The 15,392-nt window shown below is 46.5% G+C and overlaps 1 protein-coding gene across 18 annotated transcripts in view; it reads left to right on the top strand.

The window, feature by feature from the left end:
* The window catches only part of macf1a (microtubule actin crosslinking factor 1a), a 132,409-nt gene that overhangs the window by 108,566 nt on the left and 8,451 nt on the right, over window positions 1-15,392 (top strand). For 11 of the 18 annotated variants that reach the window (XM_081701820.1, XM_081701813.1, XM_081701833.1 and 8 more), the window contains 36 exons: window positions 93-263; window positions 512-678; window positions 844-1,003; window positions 1,469-1,795; window positions 1,953-2,037; window positions 2,122-2,348; window positions 2,577-2,783; window positions 3,010-3,237; window positions 3,790-4,008; window positions 4,137-4,340; window positions 5,492-5,717; window positions 5,920-6,146; window positions 6,311-6,433; window positions 6,548-6,649; window positions 6,727-6,828; window positions 6,921-7,094; window positions 7,251-7,406; window positions 7,514-7,711; window positions 7,933-8,061; window positions 8,283-8,465; window positions 8,566-8,721; window positions 8,961-9,167; window positions 9,245-9,364; window positions 9,668-9,837; window positions 9,930-10,089; window positions 10,289-10,483; window positions 10,682-10,954; window positions 11,081-11,269; window positions 11,405-11,516; window positions 11,649-11,800; window positions 12,062-12,224; window positions 12,468-12,622; window positions 12,726-12,800; window positions 13,749-13,766; window positions 14,669-14,786; window positions 15,255-15,317. In XM_081701820.1, coding sequence (XP_081557946.1) covers window positions 93-263; window positions 512-678; window positions 844-1,003; window positions 1,469-1,795; window positions 1,953-2,037; window positions 2,122-2,348; window positions 2,577-2,783; window positions 3,010-3,237; window positions 3,790-4,008; window positions 4,137-4,340; window positions 5,492-5,717; window positions 5,920-6,146; window positions 6,311-6,433; window positions 6,548-6,649; window positions 6,727-6,828; window positions 6,921-7,094; window positions 7,251-7,406; window positions 7,514-7,711; window positions 7,933-8,061; window positions 8,283-8,465; window positions 8,566-8,721; window positions 8,961-9,167; window positions 9,245-9,364; window positions 9,668-9,837; window positions 9,930-10,089; window positions 10,289-10,483; window positions 10,682-10,954; window positions 11,081-11,269; window positions 11,405-11,516; window positions 11,649-11,800; window positions 12,062-12,224; window positions 12,468-12,622; window positions 12,726-12,800; window positions 13,749-13,766; window positions 14,669-14,786; window positions 15,255-15,317 — 5,941 coding nt within the window. The remainder of the gene's footprint in view (window positions 1-92; window positions 264-511; window positions 679-843; window positions 1,004-1,468; window positions 1,796-1,952; window positions 2,038-2,121; window positions 2,349-2,576; window positions 2,784-3,009; window positions 3,238-3,789; window positions 4,009-4,136; window positions 4,341-5,491; window positions 5,718-5,919; window positions 6,147-6,310; window positions 6,434-6,547; window positions 6,650-6,726; window positions 6,829-6,920; window positions 7,095-7,250; window positions 7,407-7,513; window positions 7,712-7,932; window positions 8,062-8,282; window positions 8,466-8,565; window positions 8,722-8,960; window positions 9,168-9,244; window positions 9,365-9,667; window positions 9,838-9,929; window positions 10,090-10,288; window positions 10,484-10,681; window positions 10,955-11,080; window positions 11,270-11,404; window positions 11,517-11,648; window positions 11,801-12,061; window positions 12,225-12,467; window positions 12,623-12,725; window positions 12,801-13,748; window positions 13,767-14,668; window positions 14,787-15,254; window positions 15,318-15,392) is intronic. The other 7 variants (XM_081701855.1, XM_081701803.1, XM_081701858.1 and 4 more) reach the window with 4 other exon arrangements.

Here is a 15,392-nt window from a genome sequence, read left to right as displayed (position 1 = left end):
TTCACTTTCTTTGTTTAAACAGAACAATGTAAAATATGCAATGAAATACGGTGACATGGGTTTTATTTGTCTGCACATGTGTGTTTATTTAGGTTGCTGAGAGAATTGCTCAGTTGCAGGAGGCCCTGTTGCATTGTGGGAAGTTCCAAGATGCTCTAGAGCCTCTACTGAGTTGGCTGAGTGACACAGAAGAGCTGATAGCCAATCAGAAACCTCCATCTGCTGAGTACCGTGTGGTTAAAGCACAAATCCAAGAACAGAAGGTGAGGCTTCCCCAACAAGTGAAGGATCAAAATTATAACATGTAACATAAAATGTAAATTAAAGTTAAATTAAATGTATGTAGTTTTTTTTCCCCCAGAATACATAAAATATTAGGAAAAAATAAAGATGGCATCAGTTCTCCTAGAACACCAGCACTTCATATTAAGCCCCTTCCTAGTGTTGAAGCATTGAATAGTGGAAACAAATAAAGCAGAAGTAAGAGCTTATGCACTGTGGTCATCTTCAGCTGCTGCAGCGCCTGTTGGATGACCGGCGGGGTACAGTGGAGATGATCCGGGCAGAGGGAGAGCGCATTGCCACCACAGCAGAGGCCCAGGACAGAGAGAAGATCCAGAGACAGCTGCAGAGCCTTGGAGAGAGATGGACAGCCCTGCTTGGCAAGGCCAGCACCAGGTAACTAGAACTTCCATTCCAGAATCTCACACACTCCTCCACAACACATTCCAAAGCCAATTTGTGAACATGCTTAACCTACATCTAAACCATATGTCCTTAGATGCATTTTAACAGCTTTGTTTCACAAGGATTCCACATGCTGCCTTTTTACTCCTGTCACAGGCATCGTCAGCTAGAGGAGCTGCAGGTTCTGGCTCTTCAGTTCCACGAGACCGTGGAACCCCTGGCAGAGTGGCTGAGCACCACAGAGCGACGCCTGAGCTCTGCTGAGCCCATGGGGACCCAGGCCTCTAAAATCACCCAGCAGATCGGCCGCCACAAGGTAGCACATTTCACCTTGGGTAGCAAAATAATTACAAAGTTCTCCAAGTGTCCAAGCTTCGGAGATACCTGGAGTTTTAGCAACAAGAGCATGTTTGAATATACAACGTCTTGTATTTTCCTATTACAACATCACAGGAGAACGATTGCAAAGCTTTTCAAGGCATAATCAGGCCTCTAGTAAAACCCATCTTAAACACCACACTCTCCATTTTTTTTCCTTTATGATGAAACACGTCATGTTTGAGGAGTGTTGTTTAGATTCCCATTTAATTTTTTTGATCCATAGCATGTTTTATGGTGTCTTATTTGTTGATGTTTGTGTAGTATTTTATATTCATTCATTGTAATTTATTATTTACCATTTTTCACCATCCATGGTCATTTTTCCCTTTTGTTGATGTTCTTTTTTTTATATACTTTCTTCTTTCCCCTTGTCATCTCCCCTCTCTGGGTAAAAACCCAGGCCCTCCAAGAGGAGGTGCTCACTCGGGGGCCTGAGGTGGACCGCCTGGAGGCTCTTGGCCAATCACTGTCCTCCCTCAGTTGCACAGCAGATTGTGATTGGCTGAGTGAACGCATGGGGGCAGTGCGCAGTGGGCACATGGGCCTGCTTGATTGGTGTTCTCGGCGAGAGGCCTTGCTGGAGCAGGCCCTGGCCAATGCACAGCTGTTTGGGGAGGATGAGGTGGAGGTGCTGAACTGGCTGGCTGAGGTGGCCCAGCGTCTGGCTGAGGTCTCAGTGCAGAGCTACCAGCCTGAGCTGCTGGCTGATCAGCACAAACTCACTCTGGTATGACACAGCAGGGAATCCAGGGATACATCAGTCTCAGACCATCTGTATTTAATTGCTCTTGTCATTTATGGATCAGTATATAGAAGGTCTTTTTTTAATGTAATGTGTTAAGTCTTGCAGTTTTCTAGCATATTGCCTTTCTGGTCTCTCTTAGTCTCTGAATGAGGAGATTGTAAGCAGGAAGAAGACAGTGGATCAGGCCATTAAGAATGGACAGGCTCTGCTGAAACAGACCACAGGTATCAATCCACCAGTGGCTTTTGCAGTAACTTGGTCATAAATTACTTTGATGGTTCTGACCGTCCTTTGGTTCTTCTATTTAGGTGAAGAGGTGCTTCTTATCCAGGAGAAGCTGGATGGCATAAAGAGCCGTTACGCAGAAATGACAGCAGGCAGCAGCAAGGCTCTCCGCACCCTGGAGCAGGCACTGCAACTCTCCACCCGATTTGCCACTGCCAATGAGGACCTCAACAAATGGCTCGACTCTTTGGAGGCAGAGCTTAACAACACTGAGCCAGACACAACACCAGCCTATCAAGACAGACAGAAGGTGAGGACAGTTTTCTTGGCAGTGCTTATGTTTTAGAAAACTACATGTAAATTGCCTTCCCCAATAAAAAGTTACATTTTGCTAGTTAATTTGTTGCCAGTTTTTACTTTTATTTTGAATTTAAATCACATGATATTAGGTACAGAATTTCTTTGGTTCTGTGTGTTCATGTATAACATCTTTGCAGGTATTAGACACTGTTCATGCATGTACATTTTTTTCTCCCAGGAGCTTAAGTGTGTGTCTGCTGAGAAGAGGCTTGTTCTGGACACGGTCAATGAGGTGAGCAGTGCCCTGCTGGACCTGGTACCCTGGCGAGCCCGTGAGGGCCTGGACCGCCTTGTGGCCGATGCCAACCAGCGCTACCGGCAGGCCGACGCCACCATCACACAGCGAGTGCAGCTCGTGCAGGCTGCCATCCAGAGGTCCCAGCAGGTACTGCATCCTTTCACTCAAACACTCATGTTTGAAATATACTGAAAATAACACTCAAAACGTGCATTGCATTGTAAAGGTAAATCTGCTACTCAACTAAATCTTTGCTTTGTTTTATAGCGGAGAGCTTATGTTCCAGGCTTTACCTATAGGAAAGCAACAGTATTATCTCTCTGTAACTGTGTGCGCAGATTTGTTCACGCCTGAGTGTGTATGTGTCTGTTAGTATGAGGAAGCAGTGGACGCCGAACTGACCTGGGTGGGGGAGACTGAGCGGAAGCTGGCATCTCTGGGGCCTCTCAGTCTGGAGCCTGACGTTACTGGGGCTCAACTCCAGGTACAGAGGGCCTTCAACATCGACATCATCCGCCATAAGGATACAGTGGACCAGCTCCTCAACACACGAGAGGATATCCTGGAGAGCTGTGGAGACCAGCAGAGAGAGGCACTAAAGGTGAGTGAGAAGAAAGTGTGTGTGTGTATGTTTGTGTGTAAGTGTGTATAAGTGTCAGTAACATAAGGAGCAGTAGAAAGGACAGAGCAGGGATGACAAGGGTCAAATCACTTAGGAAAACCATTATAGGTGTAGTCTTTTTTTTCCCCCCATTCCTAAATCCAAGAGAAATGCATGCAATGACATGATCTGTTGAGCCACTGCTGTATCAGAAATGTTGGTTCTTCCAACTGTTCTTCCAGTTTAGATGTGTAACTGCTTTAGCAGTTCTGAGAGATATTAATATGAAGTGTTTCAGATGGTTCTATGTTGCTAATGAGGGCAGACCATTAAGTAGTGCTGATGTGGGCTAAATGAGCATAACTGAACAATGTGGAATAAGGATAACTGAACTGAGTCCCGCTGAACAATTGAGTCATTGTTTTATGAATTCTGTGTACATACATAAACCCCTTATAACACAACTGTTCAGTGCAGTCTCAGGGTGTTCGTCTGTTTGTGGACTGAGTGTAATCTTTGTTAAGCCCACACGCTCCTCTCACTGACCTGTAGGTAAAAACGGACACCTTGAGCGCTCGCTACGAGGCAGTCAGTCAGAGCCACTCCGAGCGCTTTTCTGCTCTGGAGCAGGCTCAGGTGCTGGTCGCTCGCTTCTGGGAGACTTATGAGGAACTCGAGCCCTGGCTAGGTGAGACTGAGATGCTGATTGGTCAGCTGCCCCCACCAGCCATCGACACGGATACACTCCGACAGCAGCAGGACCAGATGAGGGTGAGCATCACACTTGCCCTGCAGACCATTTTTTCATCACATATGGAAATCTTATTTTTGTGCTTTTCAGAAACGAAACCTCCTCCCTAATATTCTCTCCGATGAAACCTCCTCTGCTCTCCATGCAGCTCCTGAGGGATTCTATTGCTGAGCACAAGCCCCACATAGACAAGCTACTGAAGATCGGCCCACAGCTGGCCGAACTGAGCCACCAGGAAGGGGCGACGATGAGGCAGCGCTACAGTGAGGCCGAGAGTCGCTACATGACCATCAAAGAGGAGGTCAAAGGTCGGGCTGCAGCCCTGGATGAGGCCTTCTCACAGTCTGCGCAGGTATGTGCTTGCGTCGTTTGCATGTGTGTTCCGTAGCCCGTCTAGTTGTGACACAGGCCACTCTGACCTTGTTGGGCACTCAGAGGACAATATTCAGCACTACAAGACAGAATCACAGCCATACTTGTAGTACATACACGTCATCCAGTCATGCTTCAACTTCTGCAATCTGGTCACATGTCCCATGGTTGAAACTCTTTGTAGTTAGTAAACTGCCACATTTGAGTTACTAAAATCACAGGGTTTTTTTTGGTAATGTGCTGAAGTCATCACTGATTTTGTGTCTTCATCAGAGAGTGGCTGTTGTGACTGTTATTGACTGTTTTTTTGCTTGCTGACTTGTTTGCATGTCATTTGATTAACACATCGTATTGTTTCTCCACCCCACCCCGCTGTAACTATCACACTGCTGTATTGCCTGTCTTTGCACTCACTGGTCACTCCACCTCCACCCCACTGGGGTCACTCCATGCTCCTCGTTCCCCGACCCTGCCACCCCGTTCATCCGGGGTTCTTGTACCTTTCACCTAAACCCCCCCCCTCCCCCCAATCACTGTGTGTTCAACTTCATCACTGCTCTCTCAACACCCTCAGCTGATAGAGGTAAGAAATCCATTACTCATCAAAGCCACTCTATAACTGTCTTGAAGACATGCCTTTTACAGGTTTTCAACATTGAGGTGATTTGTAATATGGAGGGTTAACCCAAATACTGATATAATTAGCGGTGATTATAATATAGACATGGTTCCTTTGTGTGACTTTATGTGGTGCACCTAAAATCAAAACCAAACTGCTTGTTTTTAGTACAGCTTTGTTTCCACACAAGCTGTATGACACCTTTGTTCTCTGTAAACAAAAAGGTGCTGTACTCGATTGTAACAATGTGACTATTACTGCCTGATCATATTTCATCGAGGTGCATGAGGGTTAGTGTGAAGCAGTTTAAGTTTTACCCTGAATTTCCTCTCTCATTTTCTGTCTCTCTTTCTGTCTTCAATTTTACTTCTCTGGGACCATAATTCAGAACAAGTTCTATGGCATAACTGAACCTCCCCCTCCCCCTCCCTTCCCTGCTCTCTCTCTCTCTCTATCTCTCTCTCTCTCTCTCTCTCTCTCTCTCTCTCTCTCTCTCTCTCTCTCTCTCTCAGTTCCATGATAAGATGGACCCGCTGCTGGAGACACTAGAGGGTGCTGTGCAGCGCTTACGACAGCCGCCTCCTGTGGCCGCTGAGGTAGAGAAGATCCGTGAGCAGCTGGCTGAGCATCGAGCCACCGGGCTGGAGCTGGACAAGCTACTGCCCTCCTTCAGTGCCCTCTGTAACCGCGGGGAAGAGCTGATCACCCGTGCGCCCCATGATGACCCCGCTGCCCAGGGTCAGTGTGATGTTTCCAAAGGGAAGAACCTCAACACTGTATTAGTGGATCATAACCCTAATGATTCAGCACTGCAGCTCTCAGTAAATAGGTGCAAGCTGCCTTTCTCCTGCTCGTGTGCCTACAGAGTAATGTTTGTTGGGTAAGACGCGTGTAATGCTTGAGTAACACTTGTGTGACATTTGTGGTGGTGTCCCCGCAGCAGTGCGCTCCAGACTCCTGCGCCTGCGCTCTCTGTGGGACGAGATCAGGCAGAGGGCTGAGGAGAGGGAGGGGAAGCTTCAGGATGTGCTCGACCTGGCTGGGAAGTTCTGGGCAGACATGGCTGCCCTGCTGAGTACACTGAGAGACTCCCAGGACATTGTGAAAGAGCTGGAAGACCCTGGGGTGGACCCATCACTCATTAAACAGCAGATAGAGGCTGCAGAGGTGAGTGATACAGACACAGTGGGGAAATGGGAATAGTAGTGCAATATAATAAGCTGTAGGAAAAACCTTATGTGAATCCTACAGGTAGTAACACAAGAAGGAAGTTGCATGGTGCTATCCAAGTTCCTCCATTTTATCTGTATGTGTCCTTTCTGTGCTCCCAGGCCATTAAGGCAGAGACGGATGGTTTGAGAGAGGAGCTGGAGATCGTACGCACACTGGGAGCAGATCTTATCTTTGCTTGTGGAGAAACAGAGAAACCGGAGGTCAAGAAGACCATTGATGAGGTAAGGATGATCCAGCAGGTAATCCAGCTCTGGCTGAATTATTGTCCCACTGGACTTGTATGCAAACCACATGGTTTTCTTTAGCTGAACTTCGGCCTTTCACTGCATCTCTAGATGAACGCTGCCTGGGAAGGCTTGAACCGCACATGGCGAGAGAGGATGGAGAAGCTAGAGGAGGCCATGACTGCCTCCGTGCAGTACCAGGATGCTCTACAGGTAACCTGCACTGATGGAGCTAATGCAGCTCTAATGTATAAACTGAAAAGGGTGTTGATGAGTGTTTCTGCTTTCAGGGTATGTTTGACTACCTGGACAACGCCGTCATCAAACTGTGTGACATGCCGACTATAGGGACTGACCTCAGCACGGTCAAACAGCAGATCGAGGAGCTCAAGGTCCAGATTGATTCCTTTGGTAGCTTTCTGTATGCAAGTGAAACTGGAGATGGCTGACTCTATTTCACTTCTCTTACTTTCTCTTTAAACAGCAATTCAAGGTAGAAGTGTATCAACAGCAGATAGACATGGAGAAACTTTGCCACCAGGGGGAGCTGTTGCTCAAAAAGGTTACTGACCAAACAGACAGAGACATGATCCAGGAGCCTCTTACTGAGCTCAGGCACCTGTGGGACAACCTAGGAGAGAAGATCACTCTCAGACAGGTTAGCATGCACTTACTGTCTGTGATAATTTGGCAGTAATTTCAAGCATTGTTAATACAAAGTAAGAGGCAAGTTATATTCTCTGTATAATCTAAAGTGTACTGAACATATATTTGATGTTCTCAATTTTATATTTTTTTTCTCTCTCACTCTCAGCACAAACTGGAGGGTGCTCTGCTGGCTCTGGGCCAGTTCCAACATGCTCTCTCAGAGCTGCAGTCCTGGCTCAGTCACACCCATGCCACCCTGGACACCCAGCGGCCTGTCAGTTCCGACCCCAAGGCCATCGAGATCGAGCTGGCCAAGCACCACGTATGTGTCCCCTTTCCCCCACCCACCCCATCACACATTTATCCCCCTGACTTCTCTATGCGTCCTTGAGGGTGATTTTGGTTGGTTTCTCTGTGCTACCCTTCCAGGTGCTGAGGAATGATGTGCTATCCCATCGGGCCACAGTGGAGACGGTGAACGGAGCGGGCTCCGAGCTGCTGGAATCCAGTCCTGGAGACGAGGCCAGCCACCTGCGAGACCAGCTGGATGAATTGAACCGCAGCTGGGAAAGCCTGCTGCTGAAAACTGAGGAGAGGCAGAAACTCCTGGAGGCTGCCCTGCACCAGGTGCTCTGCCAGGACACTAGGCCACACCACCCTGCTACCATATCACCATTTGTCCTTGAACAAGCAATGTAGTATTCATGGTGCTAATTGTGAGGCAGTACAGAGAGTCTGCATGTACTGTGGAATATAAGAGAGAGAACAGAGTGCCTCTTTAATATTAATAGCAGCCAGGGTGGCTGTGTGGGTGACTGATCATCTTCCATCCGCTCTGCTTGTTTCAGGCGGAGGGTTTCCATGGTGAGCTGGAGGAGTTCCTGCAGTGGTTGAGGCGCACAGAGAGTCAGCTCTCTGCTGCCAAACCCACAGGTGGCCTTCCTGAGACGGCCAGGGAGCAGCTGCAGCAGCACATGGTAAAGACTGTACCATACACCTCAGTGCAGAGCTGAGCCTTCTAGGCTGTTTGAGAGCCAGTGAGATATAAGAAGTTCACATGAAATTGTTTCATAATGTGTCCAGAATTAATCAGAATTTTTGTGGTTACACAACACATGAATTTTATCTAGATCTAGCTCACTGCAGATGCTAATTGCAGTACCTTGTGCTTGCTAAACCCTGTGCTTTGTGTTTGCAGGAGCTGCAGGCCCAGGTGACCCAGCGTGCTGAGCAGTACCTCCGGTTGCTGGATCAGGGGGAGTTGATGATGCTTGTCAGAGGTGGAGAGGAGGCAAGTCCTGGAACCACCCAAACCCAGCAAAACCTGGCCCTGCTGGAAAACAAGTGGGGCAGCCTGAACACCAAGATGGATGATAGGAGGGTAGGAGAAACAACATTATCCTAACTAAAATTTTTGTCAATACTGAAGCAACCATTGAGCCCCCATTTGATTCTCACTGTTTCTCCCCGTGATCTCTCAGGCCAAGCTGGAGGAGGCTGTCACATTAGCAACAGGGTTCCAGTCATCTTTGCAGGACACCATAAACTGGCTGACCCAGACTGAGCAGACTCTGAACATGGCCCAGCCACCCAGCCTCATCCTTGACACCATCCTCTTCCAGATAGACGAGCACAAGGTGAGGAAGGAAACTTGAATTAGCAGTGAAGTTTAGCTGTTTATCAACTGAATGGTGGGATGAGCAAGCTTTCCATTTTAGGGCATTATTATTATTTTATTTTATAGAAATTGTTATTTAATAATTGTGGTTCACTGCCTCAGATGGGGGAGACATTTTCCTACTCAAATTTATACCCAAGTCGCTTTTAGCGGGCTTACTATGGACAATCTTTTGCCCGGTGTCCACATGTGTCCCAGGTGTTTGTGAACGAGGTGAACACCCACCGTGAGCAGGTGCTAGCTTTGGAGAAATCGGGTTCACAGCTACGCTTCGCCAGCCTTAAACAAGACGTGGTGCTCATCAAAAACCTGCTGCTGAGCGTTCAGGCCCGCTGGGACAAGCTGGTGCAGAGGTCCCTGGACAGGGGCCGGCACCTAGACGAAGCGCGCAAGAGGGCCAAACAGGTAAAGTCTTGCTTTGTCCTGCTTCCTCTCGACCTTCTTAAGTCTTCCATCCATTTTGACATGGGGATTGTGCTTAGTTCCATGAGGCTTGGAGGAAGCTGACCGACTGGCTGGAGGAGGCTGAGAGCAGGCTGGACTCAGAACTGGAGATCTCCAACGAGCCAGAAAAAATCAAAGTTCAGCTGGCAAAACACAAGGTACAATGGAGTATAACTGCAGTGCAAACTGAGAACTGTTTACAGTTGCTCACTAGTACCACGTATCAGATCAAACAAATAACTTTAGTCATCTCATCTATAATATTTTTATATGGTTAGAATTTGAATATTAGAATGTTTAACTTTGGTCTGTCAGACTGTTCGGGTATTTAGTCAGGTATCTTATAGTTCGAAATATATTAGTTTTTAGTATTTTTAATATTAATAATTAATTATTTAATACATTCAATATTTAGTATTTTCTATTAAGCTTTCATTCCTGTTCTGTTCATCTCCCTATAGGAGTTTCAGAAGGCTCTTGGCTCTAAGCAGCCAGTTTATGACACCACAGTGCGCTCTGGGAAGGCCATGAGAGACAAAGCCACACTTGCAGCTGACACACAGAGACTCGACAACCTCCTGGGTGAAGTCCGGGACAAGTGGGACACCGTGTGTGGGAAGAGTGTGGAGAGGTGAGGGGAACTGTTTCACTTCTGAATGGAATCCCTTACCAGGGGAGAAGACTGGGACACTCATGCTGTCTCTCCATCTCTCTTGTCCTCAGGCAACACAAGCTAGAGGAGGCTCTGCTCTTCTCGGGGCAGTTTGCAGAGGCCCTGCAGGCTCTGGTGGACTGGCTGTACCGTGTAGAGCCCCAGCTGGCTGAGGACCAGCCTGTCCATGGAGACCTGGACCTGGTCTCTAACCTCATGGACTCCCATAAGGTACCAGTCACACTGAGAAATATTATGTCTGGCTCTGACTACATGCCTAAGATAAAAGTAGTAGATGAATGGAGCCATCATTTGAAGGATGATTTCACAGAGCTTAACCGTAGTAGTGACCTGTAGTGAAGGTTTGCAATTAAATACTTAGTGGGCGCAGTATTGGAGCATGGTGACAGTGCTGTGGGTGATTCTCCAGGCCTTCCAGAAGGAGCTAGGAAAGAGGACCAGCAGTGTGCAGGCTCTGAAACGTTCCGCTCGCGAGCTGATGGAGACGGGCCGGGATGACAGCGCCTGGGTCAAAGTTCAACTACAGGAGCTCAGCAACCGGTGGGACACCGTGTGCGCACTCTCCGTCTCCAAACAGACACGTCTCCAGCAGGCTCTTAAACAGGTGAGTCTGCACATCAGTGTGTGGATGGAATTGAATTACAATGTAGGGTGCAGTAGCCTTTCACCAAGATGAAGTTTTTTATAGTTACTAGGGTAATATGATAACTTTAAAATAGTAACGGAAAATTATTGTGCACATATTTTTCCTATTTATTGCCCTCCTTTCACTCCCTCCCTCCTTTTTTCTGTCTCTACACAGGCCGAGGAGTTCCGTGCGGCGGTGCAGTTGCTCTTGGAGTGGCTCTCGGAGGCGGAGCAGACCTTGCGTTTCCGCGGCGTGCTGCCAGAGGAGGTGGAGACTCTCCAGACTCTGCTGCACACACACCGGGACTTCATGCAGAAGGTGGAGGAGAAACGAGTGGACGTTACCAAGGCAGCCGGCATGGGCGAGGCCATCCTGGCTGTGTGTCACCCTGACTGCATCACCACCATCAAGCACTGGATCACCATTATCCGAGCCCGCTTTGAGGAGGTAAACTGGTCCAGATAAACTGTTACAAAGACTTGTGTGTAAATGCTGTAGCTCCTAAAAAGGCTAATTCCACTGTTGGCATTAGCAGTAATGACTCTTATCTGCTGCATTTTGGTTATTCTCCAGGTTCTGACATGGGCTAAGCAACACGAGCAGCGGTTACAGACAGCTCTCACCGAACTGCTTAACAATGCATCACTGCTGGAAGAACTGTTGTCATGGCTACAGTGGGCGGAGACTACATTAGTGCAGCGTGACACTGAGCCCCTCCCCCAGGACATTCCTCAGCTGAAAACTCTAATTACTGAGCACCAGGTAAGTAGGATATTATTAACCTGTTAATCTGCATGAAAACAGACATAAAATGTATGTATGTGTGTGTGTGTGTGTGTGTGTGTGTATGAGGTGATTGTGACTATTATTGTGTAACTGTGGTTGTATAACTCACAGGTGTTCATGGAGGAAATGACTCGTAAGCAGCCTGATGTGGACAAAGTGACTAAGACCTATAAGAGGAAAGCGGCAGAGCCTCCCACCAGCCTGGCGGAGCGGCGAGGTGCCCGTAAGTGGCCCTGATGCCTCTGTGGACACTGTGCTGAGCTGATGAATATGTGTGCAAGGGACTATGCTGAGTAGAACACGCTCTTTTTGATCTCTCTTCTCCCATTTGACCGCCACCTGTCCCACCCATCAGGGAAATCCCAGCCGCATCAACCACAGCATTCCATGCAGGTAACCGGGGGCAATCCGCGCCTGACCCAGCTTTGCTCCCGCTGGCAGCAAGTTTGGCTACTGGCCCTGGACCGCCAGCGCAAGCTCCATGATGCCCTTGACAGGCTGGAGGAGGTACAGCAACTATTATGCATGTATTTGGACCTCATATGGTGTTTATTTTATACCAGCTTTGATTGTTCATTTGTGAAGTCACTGTAATTCAGTGTACTGGCAAGAAGATATACAAAATGAGCAAAAAAGTAATTTTTTCAAGTCACTTTATTTTTAGATAAATTGATGACTATGAATTAGTGCCATACATAACAATTTGGAAGTACATTGGAAGTGCTGTGTTAACCTTACTTGGTTCTCCTGGTTGATACTGTGCTGCAGCTGAAAGAGTTTGCCAACTTTGACTTTGACGTATGGCGGAAGAAGTACATGCGCTGGATGAACCATAAGAAATCCCGCGTCATGGACTTTTTTAGACGTATAGACAAGGATCAGGATGGCAAAATCACCCGCCAGGAGTTTATTGATGGCATTCTGGCCTCGAGTATGTTTTCACACGCAAGCACTTGCACGCGCACATACTTGCAGGCATGCGCACACACACACGAACAAGTGCGTGCACACACACATACACACATACATACATACATACATACATACATACATACAAATGTTTACTCTTTTTGATAATACTCAGCAGTAACCTTGCAATATATCTACAGATGGGCTTTAGATACATTTTATAATATTTTTTAATGGGACTTATGTTGTGCATGTCTTTCAACAGAATTCCCCACCAGCAAGCTAGAAATGATGGCAGTGGCAGACATCTTTGACCGAGATGGTGACGGTTACATTGATTATTATGAGTTTGTGGCAGCTCTGCACCCTAACAAGGATGCATACAGACCCACCACAGATGCAGACAAGATTGAAGATGAGGTAACGCACACTCCAATCACTTTACATAGCTTGTATGGGTCCTTTTTGCCATTTAGAATGTGTTCTGAGTTGTTTGTCAAACTACACCTGTTTCCCAATGCAGGTCACAAGACAAGTGGCCCAGTGCAAATGTGCTAAGAGGTTCCAGGTGGAGCAGATTGGAGAGAACAAGTACAGAGTGAGTAGAAGAGAAGCTTTTGTTAAACGCTGGGTTTAGCCATTCCTATAGAGCAGGTATTTACACAGTACTAGTGTATGAGAATATGTTTCTTCAGTCTATAGTTTGTCCATGCTAATATCTGTTATATTTGTCTACATAATGTCCATGCACTTTCAGTTTGCTAAGATTCTAACCAATGTCATATTTATCATAATGCATCATGATTATGCCATTTTGGGTTAAAGGAGCACTGCTGTTTGTGTGAGTGTGAATGAACTGCTTCACAGTATTACCATAGCAACACTACCCCACAGCTGTGGAGCTGGGAGCTGTGTGTGCTTTCCATCAACTAACTAATTACATCCCATAATTCCAGTGACTGAAGGAGCTGCTTTGTTTTTACATGTGTTTCCCATTACCCATCGGTTACTGATACTGACAGCAAGACTCACTGGACTGCACAGGCCCTGGAACCATCACGCTTACTCACTGAGCTCTCACTGTGTGTGTGTGTGTGTGTGTGTGTGTGTGTGTGTGTGTGTGTGTGTGTGTGTGTGTGTGTGTGTGTGTGTGTGTGTGTGTGTGTGTGTGTGTGTGTGTGTGTGTGTGTGTGTGTGTGTGTGTGCGCTCTCTCTCTTTCTGTTTGTCTGTGCCTGTCCCGTTTACACCTTCTCACTGTGCCATTCCTCCCTGATTCTGCCATTCACAAGCACTCTAACCCATTCACAACCAGAACCTTTATCCTCATGCATGCAGTTTTGAACAGTCATAGTAAAACACCAGCATCAGTTTCAACTGAGAAATGCATCATTTTAGGAAAAAAGCAGAACCACATCATCCAGAATAAAACAAACTTAAGTCGTAATATAAGACAGTCTGAAATTGTTTTCAAAATCATATTTGTGTTATTTCACGCTTCTTCTTTCTTTCTCATTTTCTTCTCCATGTCTGCTGGATTTTTTGTAGTTCTTCCTTGGGAACCAGGTAATGTGACTGGCTTGTTTGTGACGTGGCCTCAGAAATCTGCTTCAGATTCTCGTTAGTGGCTCTTTGCTATAGCTGGAAGTTTTTAACATAGATCAGTTTTAATCAATTACATTATGTCTAAGGTAACTGTGGGAAAATGGTGGCCTTGGATTAGAATTAACAGGCAGCTTCTATGCGCAAAGGAGCATGAGGAGTCAGTCCACATTGCATGCTATTGCATGTCTTGGAGATGACTGTGCGAAGCTCCTTGTACCACAGTCACCAAGCATTTCCTGTCTGGGTAGCAGGGACTTCTTTACCCAGATATGCAGGGCATGCATGTGGGTTTTCTGCCATTTCTGGAGCAGATTTCACAGGCTCTGTCCATGTGTTGTGTTTGCAAGATGGAAAACTATTAAAATTACTTACATAATCAAGAAACTAGAAGATTCTGGGTTTTTGATTTTTGTACATGGTCCTCATTTCTTTGGTGGTGGAGATATCTGTTGAAAGGAAAGCGCTGTCTGCTTCAGCTTTTGTGGCTTTGTAAAATAAAATTATATATATTTTTACCATAGTATTTTGTAGTTTTCTAAAAGGATAAGGTTATGCTTTTATTTTGTTTTATGAATACTATGGTAAATTTCAAGCTCTTGTAGGGCTACGGGACATTGGGGTTAAGCTTGAACTCAAATCATCTAGAATTTAAAATGCATGTGGTTTTCTGCATGGTTTCCATGTAATTTATTTTGATTGTATACAGCACATCAAAGTATACTACTTAATGTTTCAAAAATGTCGCAATATCCAAATATCTCTAATGCTGTTCTTTCTTTTTTCCCCTTCTTTCACTCCAAATGTTGCTCTCCTGCCTTCTCTCTCTCTCTCTCTCTCTCTCTCTCTCTCTCTCTCTCTCTCAGTTTGGAGACTCCCAGCAGCTGCGCCTTGTCCGGATCCTTCGCAGTACGGTGATGGTGCGGGTCGGAGGGGGCTGGATGGCCCTGGATGAGTTCCTGGTTAAGAACGACCCTTGCAGAGGTAAGGCTTCTTTAGCACCTGCTCTCACCCTGCAGAGTAACCTGGTGTTTGGAATGTAGTTGAAGAGCTTGGGGGAGCTGATGAGCCTGTATGAAGGACCATTCTTAACAACTGGACCAGACTCCAAACCTTGACATACTGTATTCACTAGCATGTTCTCTCCTTATGATGAGGACTCTTTTAGTGATGCAATTTCTCCATTCATCAAAATTCACTCTTTTTTACATTTGATGTTGTGGCTCATATCTTTGCAGGTCACTAAATTCTCTTCAATTATTCATATCTTTCTCACCTCCTCCTCATTTATTCATTTTTCCCCATTTTTTGCATATGCATGGCATATATTTGCCCCCTTCTCTATCTGACTCTCTCTGTCTCTTCTTTGAATCACAGTGCATGATGCATGTTCCTTAGGTCTCTCCCTCTGATTCTCTCTGCCCTGCCCCATCTCCCTTTCTCTCTCCCCAGTGCAACATCCTGGACTTAAAATCCTCCGCTCCGACTCCAGCAGTTCCATATCATCTCGTATAGGTTGGGTCTTTCTCTCTCTGTCTTTTTCGGTTGCCTCTCTCTCTCTCGATTGCCTTTTCTCTCTGTCACTTTTTC

This window comes from Electrophorus electricus, chromosome 2 (assembly GCF_041902795.1).
Source record: "Electrophorus electricus isolate QZ-2024a chromosome 2, ASM4190279v1, whole genome shotgun sequence".
Lineage (NCBI taxonomy): Eukaryota > Metazoa > Chordata > Actinopteri > Gymnotiformes > Gymnotidae > Electrophorus > Electrophorus electricus.
This window is presented reverse-complemented; position numbering and strand designations above follow the sequence as displayed.